Source organism: Aquila chrysaetos, chromosome 26 (assembly GCF_900496995.4).
Source record: "Aquila chrysaetos chrysaetos chromosome 26, bAquChr1.4, whole genome shotgun sequence".
In the NCBI taxonomy this organism is placed as follows: Eukaryota; Metazoa; Chordata; class Aves; order Accipitriformes; family Accipitridae; genus Aquila; species Aquila chrysaetos.
Genome location: NC_044029.1, coordinates 4,106,943 through 4,121,633, shown reverse-complemented (window position 1 = coordinate 4,121,633; position 14,691 = coordinate 4,106,943). Strand labels below are relative to the sequence as shown.

At 38.8% G+C, this 14,691-nt stretch overlaps 1 protein-coding gene across 6 annotated transcripts in view; it reads left to right on the top strand.

The window, feature by feature from the left end:
• Positions 1 to 14,691, top strand: part of VEZT (vezatin, adherens junctions transmembrane protein) — a 78,171-nt gene that overhangs the window by 2,140 nt on the left and 61,340 nt on the right. For 4 of the 6 annotated variants that reach the window (XM_030002756.2, XM_041120434.1, XM_030002755.2 and 1 more), the window contains exon 2: positions 12,896 to 13,030. In XM_030002756.2, the coding sequence (XP_029858616.2) occupies positions 12,896 to 13,030 (135 nt within the window). Of the gene's footprint in view, positions 1 to 4,398; positions 5,990 to 12,895; positions 13,031 to 13,937; positions 14,059 to 14,691 lie in introns of those variants that run through there. The other 2 variants (XM_030002754.2, XM_030002759.2) reach the window with 2 other exon arrangements.

Sequence of the window (14,691 nt, the reverse complement as noted above, 5' to 3'; positions counted from 1 at the left end):
GTGCTACTAAATGCATAATCAGGAAAGAAGTGGTCCTTCATATTTTTCATACCTAACAGAATGGGTAGGAGAGGGAGGAGAAGCAAATAGGGTATGCTTCACCTGTTCCACACCAGTTATGCCCAGTGTTATTTCCTGCATATTTTTCAGGTCATAGCTCTGTCCAGCAGGCCCTGAATACATCAGTGACAGCTGTCTGCATTACAAATTTTGCAGCATCAAACAGATGATGGCCCACTGATAGATATTTATGAGCTTCCAAGGACCAATCGTTTTCCTCACTATCAAATGTATCTCTGAAGGAAAGGAAGCGCAAACATGGCATCACTGCCCTGGGAAAGCAGTGGTTTCCGTCCAGTTCAAGAGCCATTGCAGATCATTGTGACTGATCAATAATGAATGATGAGCATTTTACTGTATCCAGTAAGTGCTGCCATACTCTATCCAGTCGTGGTTTAACCCCAGCCAGCAACTAAGCCCCACACAGCTGCTCGCTCACTTCCCCCCCACCCAGTGGAATGGGGGAGAGAATTGGAAAAATTAAGGAAAATTCAAAAGCTTTGACCAAAGACTCATTCTTTAGGAACTCCATTAGTAACCTTCTTTAGCTGATAGCTTTTCGTTCAGCATAACCCACTGTTATCTCTGCCATCTATATATTTGGTTCCTTTCCTATCTTTTTCATCTTAACTGATGTGGCACAGTATCAAAAGTCCATACCCCATATGGCACAGTATAAAAAGTCCATATAAACTTCCTGCGTTTCCTTTAGAAAAATTAGCTGTCTTGTCAAAGAAAGATGTTGAGTGAGTTTGGCACAATCTACCTCTGGTGAACCCATGTGTTATCTTCTTTGACGATCATCTCTTTTCTTCTTTGTCTTTCAATTTTGCAAGAAAGAATAATTATTCTCAGTAGCATGCTGGCTTTTGAACAGATTCATAGGCCTGATACATTCCTGATTGCTTTTTTCTCCTTGTCAATATAGGCACTATGTTTGCTTTTTTCCACTTTTGAGTTTATAGATTTATTAAAAATCCTTTCTGCTGGATCTTTGATCTCCTGTGCCCATTCTTTCAGAACACTGGGATGAAGGTGATCCAAACACTGCTCTTTGAGTGCATTTTCAGCTCCCGATTTCTGCTTCCAGCTAAGTCATTTGTCCTATATTTTAATGCACTTGTGCAAATTTGTTTTTTTACATTTGGATAGATATTAAAGCTATGCTCACAGGATCACAGAATGGTTGAGGTTGGAAGTGACCTCTGGAGATCATCTGGTCCAACCCCCCTGCTGAAGCAGGGCCACCTAGAGCCGGCTGCCCAGGACCATGTCCCGTTGGCTTTTGAATGCCTCCAAGGATGGAGACTCCACAACCTCTCTGGGCAACCTCTGCCAGTGCTTGGTCACCCTCCCAGTGAAAAAGTGTTTCCTGATGTTTAGAGGGAACCTCTGGTTTTTCAGTTTGTGCCGCTTGCCTCTGGTCCTGTCACTGGGCACCACTGAAAAGAGCCTGGATCCGTCCTCTGTGTACCCTCCTTTTGGGTATTTACGTACATTGATGGATCCCCCTGAGCCTTCTCTTCTCCAGGCTGAACAGTCCCATCTCTCTCAGCCTCTCCTCATAGGGGAGACGCTCCTTCCTGCAGGTTCACCCAGACCGTTGTTGGAACCTAATCCCAGAAAGTCTTCCTGACTGTGTCAGCTATATGGTTCTGGTAGAAGGATTGGAGCTGACTTTTGTTGTTTTCCATTTTAATGCTGTGTTTGCAGAAGAAAGTTAATCCATGCAAGATTTTACACCAGATTGCACAAAAAAATGAGATTTTGACACTCACAATGTCAAACTGCCACCACCTTAGATTTTTAAGGGCTTTTTCATACACAATGTTTGAAATGTAAAGCTTTGCAGGTAGAATTGTGTAAAATACAGTACCGAATTATTTAATTGCCGTAAACATCTCTCTCCATTTTTTTGTTTTAATTTTAATTAGGAAAGAAAACTTTCCTCACTTGAGACATTGTTTTAATTAATTCATGAGTCTTCTGCCATTCCTACAACTAGTTCTGTCCATATTATTTATTTGATGTTGCTATTAACTAGCTATTTTATTAGTAATGGAAATGCATGTTAAGGAGTAGCCCCACTAAAGTCTGGCTGAGTGTCATGGTAGTAGCGTCACTGTTGAATCTAATCTTTCATTCTAGATCTAGAGGGTCTGATCATTAGTATGACTCCAGACTTTTAAATTTGGGATTTATTGTTTGACCCATTAGAAGTCCCAGGCTGAAAAACAAAATGTAAATTGTATATGTGATCTTTCCCAGCGTCAAATTTTATTTTGTGCAAATGGGAGAATAATACCGAATTAACAAAATGAGACTTTCCTTGGCTCACCTATCTGCATCAAATCTCAGAATCCGTACTGATCTGTATTTAAAAAGAAAACAAGCTGGGCATGAACACAAAGGGCATCAAAAATCTCATGTCCAAATGTAAAAGTTTATGTAAAATACTGAACACAGCTCTGCTGAACCTAGAGTTGGAACCTGTAAACTCAGAACAAAGATTTTGAACGTGTAACAGGTGCTCTCATTTCACAGCCAGCCCTTGCTCAAGCAGTCATCTTCCCATCATGGGGGTAAAATATGCACAGAAATGGAATTACCTTTTCCAGAGTTTGGAGAGACACGGTTTGCGTTGTCTTCTTGCTGTAGTGGAAGAAGCTAATTGAAAAATGAGTCCTGAAAACAGTGGAGAAGTGCTTTACAAGCAGCATGCCATCCTGAGAGAGAAAGGAAGCACCAGGGCGCAGCAGAGCTGGCAGCTACATGGCACTGGGTCTGGCCTGTGCGGGGAGGAGGTAGGAACGGTGGAGTTTAGGAGGGACGTGGAACAAAAGTGCTTGGGAAATATTGGGCAACATCATAATGCATTCCAATGTCAGGTTCAGAAAGACAACTCTCACTGCTTATTTAGGCAACGAGCCAAGGTGCTGCTTGGTGCTGAGGGGCATGGAGGATGCCTTTATGTAATGTTCCGATATACAGATTTCTGTAAGATTTAACAGAGATTCCATCAAGAGGCACCACCATTTCCCAGCATAATACAAATACATTCAGAACAGCCTTTAGCTGATGTGTTCCCTGCATGCCTCCAATAGTAAAACGTGTACAAAATATGGCATTTCTTTGCTTAGAACACTGGTGCATCACTAAACTGAGATGTTCAAATCCTCATCTGACCCCTTTTAAACAAAGTATAGCTTTTATCAAAACACTCAGTGATGTTTGTTTTCACAAATGCTTTCTCCACCTAAATTGAGCTGTTCTAAAATTATTTTGTTTAAAAAATGAAACAAAACCAAATGAAAACCCCAGGAAACCTAACCTCAGAAACTTTTTGCTGTGATGAAAATTTTAAGTCACATTCATTCAAAAACCTGAAAACTTTAGGACTTGCAAAGTAATGTGACTTTTGTCAAGCATCAGGCTTATAAATGTTGAATTCTAAAAAGTAATCTCAGACCTTATAAGTAAGGAAAAAGAAGAAGCTGAAAAAGAACATTGATACAACTTCAATGGTAGGGTCAGTAATGCTCCTCAACAGGATTTTTCTCACCAAATATTGGGTGGACTAAAGATGTAGTACTCTCATTTTACACATATGTGTGAAATAATGCCAGTTTTAAATACACAGTTCTGTCAAAACTGCAGTTCACTTTTCATTCTGATGAGCTGGTTCTGAGACTGTGCTTTGTGTGCCTGAATTGTGGCCTGTTGCCAGAAGAGGTGTTCGGGCTTCAGTCCTCTTTTTCCGGCTTATTCCCATCCTTTTCCTTATGCTGGCACCTGGATTTGTGGGTGATGCTATAAACTGGCTCAGGAGACTGATTAGACTATAAACTAACCTGGCTAAGAAAGAAAAAAAAGATGGATTTTATTTTTTTACAATCAGATCAGTTCTTTGTTCCATCTCACCATTTGGCTGTATAAATATTACCATTAGTGTTCTAAAATGGTACTGCAGCTTTCATCTGCACCCACTAGTAATGGCAGAGTAAATTGACCATGTAAATGCAGCCTGGGGAGATCCCTCTGCTGCAAATTGTAGTGTACTGTAGAGGCACCTGGACTAGTGATGGATGGACTATTTTGGATATTTTGCTTCTCAGCAGTCCGCTAAGAGGGAGGGGAGGACAGGCTGTGCTCCTTTTTGTCACGTTACTGGGAGGCGGGTGACACCGGAGAGAAAATAAAAGAAACTGCAAGCTTAAAGTTGTGTAGAGAACAGACTGGTTGTTGTGGAGGCCAAGTAAACGTATCAGGCGTTTTTGGATAACACTAATGTCTTATCTGAACGGATGGAGAAAAGTATTATATGGGCCATATGGTGTGTAAACCATATTGCCTTTAGTATTTTTAATAGACAATTTGAAGACAAAAGTACATGGTGATCTATAGTAAATTTTGAGGTCTGTTGGTCCAAAAATTTTTTAATCCTCCTTTGTATTAATTACTCTGGGGTCACGTTTACAGGAGAGTTAATACTGCAGTAACTGCTCTCACAACTTCTGGTCGTGAATCAACTTCCTTGAGACACTTGAATGAAAAAGAAAATGACTCGCTGTACTTTTCTTTTAGTCATTATAATGTGACTGTCTCTTGTTTCTTGGATACTTTTCACTTCAGTAAAGACTCTCATTAGGAGTCAGAATTAACATGATTTATAATGGATAAGCAAGTTAATTCTTTGGAGCTGGTGTTTTAAAGAGGTTTCGAAAATATTTCAGAAATATTCCACTAGTTTACCAGTCAGATGCATTAATTTGATTCATTTAGTTTTGAATGTAAGTGAAGGGTAAAATCTGTGAGTTGTTAGTAACTGGTATAAAACAAAGCAGTTTTCCTGTATCAGCCTAGTCCGATGACCTGCATGATCAGTGACTTTCCACCCAAAGCTGCAGGTACAGAGTCTGGCTGGCCTGTTACCCTGTCCTCCCAGGAAGGTAACATTTACTGCTTTTGCTTTCAGTTTTTCAGGTATTTTTCATCTCTGTCCTTGTCAGAAAGGTCCTGCTCAGCTTTTCACCTGTATTTGCAGGTCCTCTTTTGAACAGGTAAATAATCCAGAGCTCTCAGTGCGTTTCAGGGCTTTGTCTAGTACGTAATATTTCTTTCTAAGACTTTTCCACGATGGCGGTAATGTGCAACCACCTGCTGAAAATGCAAAGGAAAGAGCTTTAGAGCTTTCCCCTGTCATAGATCCGGTGGTACAGAACTATACACAGGCTATAAAACTTTCCTAACTCTTCAGGATACGTGGGTGCATGCAGAATTAGATATATAGTGTGCATCAGAAAATATCCGGGAACAGCTTCAGAGTAGTTCTCGGAGCCTGCTTCTAAATCAGATGATGCAGTAGTGCTGGAGAAACCAAGGTCTACGCTCCTGAGGCGGTGAAAGCAGAATAGGAAATTTAAATGACTCTTTTGCTGCCTTGAAGTCATTGTCTAATATTAGCCCTCTCAGCGCCTGGCTCTTTGTCAGTTGAAGCACAGGAGGAGGTGGTTGCCAGCCAGGAGAATATGACCAAGGCTTTTAAATACTGTTGCTTGGAAAGTCTTATTAATGGCTGCATATAAGATCGATGTGCCGTAATTCTTTCAAGCAGTATCTTTTTAAAAGCCCTTAGCAATCTGTCATCCTCATCTCCCTCCCCCCGGTTAGAAAGCCACATTAGTCAGGAGAAATCGCACGGTCCTGGGAAGTTTCAAACTGCATCCGCTGATGCCGTCAGGAAAATGCTACTGTGCAGGGGCACAGGTGCAATTACATTGACGGCTGCTTCTCATCCTCGGCTCGGGTCATCCTGGAGGGACAAGCGGAAAGAAACGGGGAGGTGGGCGAGATTCTGTCAGGTGCATGGGAGCAGTACCGAAGAGAAAAATGGAATACCCTCTTCCAGGAGACAAAGATCGCACTGTCTGTGAGTGTTAGCTCTACTTCTTCAAATCTGTGTTTTGAGAGGGGGGTAGAGATTTCAATACTGTTTATTTTGTTCTGAGTTTAGCCACCTGTTCAGCATATCTCAGCCTTTGCTGTCATTGTGGTAGAAATGTTTAATTGTTTTTTTAACTGATAATTCATAACTCATAGTTATTTTGGAGGTGATTTAAGCTCCCACAGTGTTTTTGGCATATTGGAAACATCAGCTTTGGAAAAACTTACCTGTATTTTAAGAAGAGATCTTTAAACCTCTTATTTTGTGCAATGGCATTAAATATGACTTGTAAGGTTAATCTGCTCCATTAGCTATGGTTGGAAACTAGAGCAGGGTTCACTAGGTAGTGAATTTTATCATAGTAAAGAACATTGGGTGTGGGAAGACCCCGTCTCTAATGGAGAAATCCTGAGTCATTTACTTCATGATGCATCAGCAAAAATAATTTGGGTGTGGCTTTGATTTTCAGCTGCTATTGTAACAGCACTATGAAAGCTAACAGTGTCTTAATCTGATTTCTGATTGCAAAGGTTTTTTTCAGAATACGCACAAAATGCCTCGCATATTAAAGTGCAATATCTGTGTTTGCAAGGCTGCAATAGATGTAAGTATTTGACTAGATACCTATCAAAAGTAAGCTCTTTTCTGAAGCTGGGGAGTTCTCTACTATAACAATCTTTCCATCACATAGCAGTAGGCAATGTTATACATGTTTGATTATCTTAATGTTTGGCTTGGTTTTGAATTTTTTGTATTTATTTTTACTGTAGGCTTAGAGTTGCAAACACGATGTTTAGTCTTCAGTTTAGGTGATGTTTTTTCCTAACCAAGTCAGTGCTGTATGACAAGTGGCATTAAAATAAGCATTGGGAAAGGGTTAAAGAACAAAACTAATTTAGTGGACTGTTCTTTAATCCTGCATAATATATCTTGGGTTTAGAATAAGACTCAATGACTTTCAACAATGAAAAAAGGAGAGTTTTAATTAAACATATGTATGTGAGTGAAATAATTTTTAGTAGTGTGGCTCTAAAATAAATATGCTCAGGGAGTTATGAATGAGGAGCAAAGGATTTTCTTTCTTGATTCTGGAAATGGGAACTTATATAAACCTCTACTATACTATCCTATAAATGTCTAGTTACAATTGAATGGCTTTGCAGTATGACTGACTGTAGTGAATTAGAAAAGTCATAGAAACATAACTGGGTTTTTTTTGTTGTTGTCAGTCTCTGCTGAGTCCTCAGAAAACCCTAATTCTTAAAATTTTCAAAAAGTATTTTCCTACTCAGTACATCGACTGTTTCTGACTACCTTGCTTCACTTTTTAAGAAGATTTTCCGTGTATAATCTGCATGAAGTACACCAAAGAATAATGGCATTTTGTCTTCTGTCGGTCCTGGAACCGTTTTCCATTTCCAGCACACATTCTGGACAAGTACCATAATAAAAAAATGCCCTGGCTGTAAGTGTAATTCCTGTCTCTTGTATCTAGGTGGTCTCAGAAAGTGATGTAGAAGAAGAAACTTAGAAGAAATTTCAGAAATAAATACAGCATATTGCTTAAAAACCCTGTCTTTGTATCCTCACTTTCTTGAGAAAATACTTCCCATCAGTAACTGGTAGTATGATGGTAACATAACAATAAGCTGAATTATTGAAATTTTTTTTTCTTCTCTACTTTGTACATTATTCATTACCATGTCATTCTACCAGAGACAACTAGGAGTACATAAACAGTCAAACATGAGTAATACTAACTATTCCAGTTACTAAGTCGAGAGTGGTTGAAAAAAAAGATTCAAAAATACATGCAAATAGATTCCGCTAGAATAATATGATGCTGTATTAATAGGAAGATGAGATTTTATATTTTAAATTTCCCTTTCATGCCATCCACTGAAACAACCTTGCTGTCCCTTTACCTCACATTCTAACATAAAAGCTTTCTCTCAAGTCTAAATTATATTTTTTTTAAGTTACAACCTATTACTGCTTGCAAGGATAAACTTTCTGATATGTTCTGAATTTCTTAAAGTGTAGTATCTATAATACATGCAGAAATGTCAAATCAGTTGCTTTTTTTTTTTTTTTTAATGTTAGACTGGAAAAAAGGAACGCATGAATTTTGGGCAAAGAAAATCAGGAGGAAAAAAGGCAGATCCCTCCTATTTTCCCCAACCAAGTAGATTTTTTTAATATTATCATGGCATTTGCAGGTGAAAACAGCTGAGCCTGACAATGCTGATGAGTGACAGCATGAATTGAAATCAAGGAACTTTTCTCATAATTAAAGTGCATGTGCAAGAATATGTGCATATCTGTGATCTTTTTTATGGGAACGAAGGCATTTAGGAGTGAGAGGTTTGGGTAAGGATGTAAGCTAGAAATTCAGAGCTATAATTTGTGGCACATCAGACACATTATGAGATTTAATTATTGGTTTTAAAGCTTTGTGAAGATGAAAAATGCTTTGTAAGCATTAAGTATAATACTTCTGTCTCTTGTATTGAAACAAGTAGTATATAGAATAGGATATTTTAATGGTATCATATTGCAATTCTGTAGTTGCATAATTTGATAATATTGGAACTTTTGTGTGAATGTTCACAGACATGAAATGTACCCTTCAACTTTTAAAAGTTCCTGTACTGGATTTTCTAGCTGTTACTTACATGTATCATGGGAGAAATTTGCTACAGACTGGTGGAGACATCCTCAGTGAGTTACACAGACCACACAGCTTTACAAATGACGGGCTTGTCAGTATCATTGAAAGTTGGGCAGTATCTAGGAGGTGAAATACAATAAATAAATAAATAATGTATGTTTTTATGTTAGCATAGGTTAATGTATGTATGCCATCAGTGATATTTCTAATAGAAGAGGAGTGTAATCATCAAATTTTCTGAGCAAAAATGTAAAGCTGCTTGTGCTACACATGAGACTTCACTCTTAATGGAAGAATTTTGTGATCGATTCATTAAGGTTCTTAATAATGTAATTTCACAAGGGCTTCAACCCACTTCTTATTCATTGCTCTCTTTACCCACATTTTACATGCTTCTAATGGATTTGGAAAGGGGAACAATGGTGGTTTTACTTTGAGCATAGGGGATTTTAGTCACAGCATAGTTCTTGGTCATTTAAGTTAATAAAAAAAGAGATTTTCCAATGTGCACTTAAGTTCCACTAATAATCTTTTAGAAAAAAATGTGAAAGAGAAAGCATGTGGAGCCAGAGAAATATGTTAAAGGAGGATTATCGTAGGCTAAGTACGTTCTGAGAAACTGAAGGAGGAGAATCTGTATCTACTTGAAGGAATATGTGATAAACATTCAAGTTACATTTTAATTAATTATCATTTGCTAACTCAAATAGTCAGAAAATAGTCAGAAAACTGATATCCCGTTCAGAGCAGTGATAAAAAATTGCAAATCTACCCATAATGAGACCCTGTAAAAGCCTTCAAAAAGTTAATCAGAAGGAATTTATGTAAAACTAGTAAGGTACCTGTATTCTGCCTTGATTACAAGAACAAATTAAATTATTCTTCCTAGCTAAAGTTTCATTAACATTTGGAGAGATGGTGTATTTTTTACTATTTCTGTAGAGTAGAAAATGTACTAATTACAGTTAGATGGAAGGTTTTGACGTTGCCAAATACCCAGTAAGAGGGAAGAATTGGGCATTCTTACATCTCTGCAATATTTCACTTACTAAACATAGTGTTCAGGATTTTAGCTAATTCTGTCTTCAGTGGACAGAGTCTCTGTCTGTCTCTCTTTCTGCCTTCCTTCATCCATTTTTGTGAGGAAATGGAACCAATCTAAACAGCATTAGACCGATTTTCTTGATCAGCTTTTAGAAAATTATCTCATCATGGACCCGAAAGCGAGGTGCACCCTGAGATAGTAGTGGAAAAACTCCTTGGTATATTTGAGTTGTTTTGCCAGCTGTCTGTATCTGGTGAGTACCAATAAAGTACAAGAATAGTTATGTGTCAAGTGATGGCTGGCCTTGCTTGTGACAAGTATGATCAAGATGATGGACAAGTATGGTCAAGATGATGGACAGGGCTGCCAAGAGCCTAGATACGATTTCCTTGGAGTCCTGCCTGGAGCGAGCATCAAAACTATGATTTTGAATAAAACACTCTCTCTTCACCCACTGCTTTGTCTATGCGCCTTCGCCTAAATGGGGAAAATTGTGTCTGGTTCTGACTGAAACTTCCGTGCTACCCTAAAGCCTCTCATGTTGGGGTGTCAGGTTATTCCAGGTGTGCTGGCAGTGCGCAGTCTGGCTCTGTATGAAAACCATTTTAAGAAGACGAAGTTATGCATAGCCATTCATATTTTGAGTTTTGTCCTGAAGTTACTAAGGGAATTTAATTGTGTCTTAAATAAGAGAAATATTCTAGTCTATTATGTTTTCTTTTCCATTTTAGTTAAGTAATTCTCTACTTGGTGAGAAACGTACCTTCTTTCCAGCCAGTCCAGAACAGCACATTGTTTAATTAGTCAGATGCATTTGAAAAAGTACTCAACTGTGGAGGAAGGGTACTTGGAAAAAAGATAGGCTTGAGTTGTCACACTGGCAAAATTCCCACAAGGAAATGAGTCATTAACCTATGCTAGCATTTTGCACAATTGTTGTCATTGTGGGTGAGGGGGATAGTCTGTACGTTAGTATGAATGTTTGAGTTTCGGTAATGATCGGACTCTGAATCTGTTGTAACTCGAGCAGAGCATGCAAAAGTATGGATTTGCATGCTTTAAATAGGTAAGAGTGATCAAAATAGCACTTTGGTGATGGGGTTAAAAAAAATCCCTAGAGGTAACAAGTTAATTTGTTCAGCTAGTATGAATGATTGCTTCCAAGTTTTATTGTATGGCAAGCAGTCATTTGAGATTTGGCCATGTTGGTACACGGTCATAGCAGATGGGCCGCTTTCGCAACTTGCACCAGCAAGTTAGTGATAGTTAATGTAACAATTTGTAGTAGACGTTCTGTTGGTGGTTGTTTCTGCAGACCTCCACAACTGTGCATTATTTACTGTAAAGTTTTGACTTTTTATTTACAATATTTTTATCTCATTGATAGTATGTTATAATGCTTAAAGTGGTTTGTGTTCTTCCCATACAATTTGCTAGTGTTTGAATACTTGTGTGGCATGTTGATAAAATTTTTCAGAAGTCAAAATGAATCTCTAACTAACTAGGCTATTTAAGACTAATTGCTGAGAGGTTTTCTTAAAAACAAAGGATCTTTACATGTTCTGAGTAGAACTGGAGTTAGCATAAATATCCTTTCCATCAAGTCTATCCTAGATACTGCCATATATGTGGTTGTAAACAAAAATAAGAGTTAAGTAAATCTAGATATCTGCTGCAGATGACAACAAGAAATTGCAGAAGTCTATATACATAAATATCTAAACATGTAAAAACCCACTCTGTGGTGATCAGAATTCCATACTTTCTCTAAGAAGTTTTGTTAAGAACTTTTTGTAAATTAGTAGTTTTGCCAGCAGCTTAAAAAAGTTAGTTGTTTGGTTTTTTTTTTTTAATACCTGTGATACTCCTTTGCCAGAAGTGCTAGTACCATCCTCGGAGAGAGCAGAAGCTTTTCTAATAAGTTTTTCCATTTCTGTAAAACAGTCTGTAGGTACCTAATCAGGTTACACTGAGGCTTCATTTACTGAAGTTTGAAAAGTGCTCTAGTTTTAAAGTTTGTCTCAGTAGAAGTGGTTCAAAGTATACTCTATTCAATTTTTATAAACTTTAGGAAAACAGCGTCATTAAGTGTTCTGGAGTCACACAATAATATTTTAAAATATATTGCCAAATAGCATAATTTATTTATTGAAACCATGTAATTTATAAGCTAAGGAACTCTATCAGGTAACCTAGAAAAAATGTTGCTGTGGGAAAAGTTGATTGGTTACATGCTTATTTCTCATGACATTGTTTTGTACGTTGACTGTCTTGCAGCTTCTTTCATTATGGTCAGGATAAAACCTAAGGGAGATATTTAAAGCAAAATTTTGGCTTCTTTGCTATTAACTTTCTTCCTGTTGCATAGAATCACAGAATGGGTTGGGTTGGAAGGGACCTTCCAACCCTAGTTGAACCCCGCTGCTGTGCACAGGGACATCTTCCACTAGACCACGTTGCTCAAAGCCCCATCCAACCTGACCTTGAACACTGCCAGGGATGGGGCAGCCACAGCTTCTATGGGCAACCTGTTCCAGTGCCTCACCACCCTCACTGTAAAAAAATTCTTCCTTATATCTAATCTAAATCTACCCTCTTTCAGTTTAAAGCTGTTACGCCTTGTCCTGTCACTACAGGCCTTGATAAAAAGTCTGTCTCCGTCTTTCTTGTAAGTCCCCTTTAATTACTGAAAGGCTGCAATAAGGTCCTCTTGGAGCCTTCTCTTCTCTAGGTTGAACAACCGCAACTCTCTCAGCCTTTCCTCATAGGAGAGGTGTTTCAGCCCTTTCAGATCATTTTTGTGGCCGTCCTCTGGACCTGCTTCAACAGGTCCATGTCTTGGTTGTGCTTGGGACCCCAGATCTGGACGCAGTACTGCAGGTGGGGTCTCACCAAAGCAGAGTAGAGGAGGAGAATCACCTCCCTCAACCTGCTGGCCATGCTTCTTGTGATGCAGCCCAGCGTGTATGATTGGCTTTCTGAGCTGCAAGCGCACATTGCTGGGTCATGTCCAATTTTTCATCCACTGCTATCCCAAAGTTCTTCTCCGCAAGGCTGCTCTCAATCCATTCTTTGCTGGTTGTGTGCTTGCTGTATTCAGTTGTGTTCTGTGGGAAACAGGGAATGATTTTTAACATTGTTTTTTTCTCATTTTTCTTCTTTAACTCTCTTTCAGAATTCCCCACTCTACCAATATCTGCAGGATTTGGGACACACAGATTTTGAAGTATGTTCATCTGTGTCACGGAAGGCAGAGCAATGTGCAGCAGTGGAAAGCCAAAAAGAGCGGACTGTGCATGCTGCCCAGAAAGTGAGTGCTCTCCTGTTCCTGAGTATTTATCTTCTCGAAAGAGAACTGCATTACTTCACAAATAGGCAAACATCAGAGGGGTAAAGATGAATCTCTTACTGTATTTAAAAAAAAAAGAAAGAAAAAAATCAAACAGAAATCCCAACCAGTTTTCATATCTTGTCTGCAAATGTGTTTGGGAACACATGGTTTGCCAGTATAGTTTGGAGTGTTTCTTTGCATTTATGTAAGCTAGGGAAGCAAGAGACTTTGATAATGAATTTTTTGAGTGTTTTAAGTTATCTTATTTACTGGATATTATTATGTTAGCGTTGCATGACATTCTGGGAATAAAACCTGTGATTTTCTGGAACAAAATATTTATAGTTCCTAGCCCTTCTCAGGCATTCAGTTGCTAAATATTGCTTACACTGTGACAAAACATATTAAGAAAGAGGATTTCTGGGAAGTATAAATACAGTAACCAATCTGAATGAGATAGTAGAACTGTGCTTAGGATATGGCAATTTTCTAACTGTAACAGCTGACAAGGATCATCAACTGATTACCTCAGACTTCTTATATCTCTGTCATTCTAAGTAAAGGCTTGTGCGTTTTTTAAAAACATTTTGGTATTAAAATTATGCTTGAGAATTTGGCCATTTAACACCTACTATGGCCTACACATTTTTTGTTTTCCTTATTAAAAATAAATGGTATTTTATTGTTGTTGGTAGTGTACAGGCAATGTGACTCAGATGAGGAGCTGTAGCGTAGGTGAGGAAATTCCTCTTTTGAGGCAGCTAACGTAGGAATCTCTTTGCAACAAGTATATTGAAAATTCAGTAGTTGGTCTGTCTTTTCCATAGCACCTAGATGGAGCATGCAAAGAGCTGTTATTTTCTGCCTACCTCTTTCACTTCCACAGTGGAGAGTTCAATTTTCAGTGGACATGCTCCAACTATGTGCTAAGCCAGGAGGAAAAAGAGGCCTCCTTGCAGACTTCTCTGTCCTGGCCACTGCAGGCTGAGGTGGGCAGCACCTCACAGGTAAGGACCCAAACCAAGCATTCGTGGGTTGATGCGTTGCCTCTGAAGAACTACCATTTCTTTCTCCTCTCTCCCCACCACCTACGGTAGCTTCCATCCTTGTGCACCTTAGGTCATGTGATTCTTGCCTGCTGTGGGTTTTAACCACTCACTAGAGCTCTGTTTTGCTGTTGTTCATTCCTGCTTTATACCTCTTCAGTCATCTTCAAATCAGATGTTCACAACCCCTTTCCTCTTGTTTGTAACCTCTGCTGCTTCCCTGCTCCACAATGGTCCACCCTCCCAATTAGCTGGCAGTGAACTGGGGAGAGCATCCTATTTTTCCCAAACACAGGCAACATGATGTGAGTGGCCCTGAGATCTCCAGAAGGTCTCCCTGCAGGTTTTGGTGGGTGGGGGATCGTATGGCAAATGAGGAGACCTGATGCTTTTCTAAGGATCTTTTCTCAAATAATGCCATCTTGATGTGTATCCGCTACTCAGTTCTCAGATGCTTCAAGGAATTAGCCAAGTAATAGTCACAGTTAGTTAGGCTTTATTTCAACAACATTTTTTTGGTTTTGTACGCATCCCTCTTGTTCCTCCTTTGTTTTAGGTCAGAAGTCTTTTTTTCTTGTAGGATTTTTAATCTAT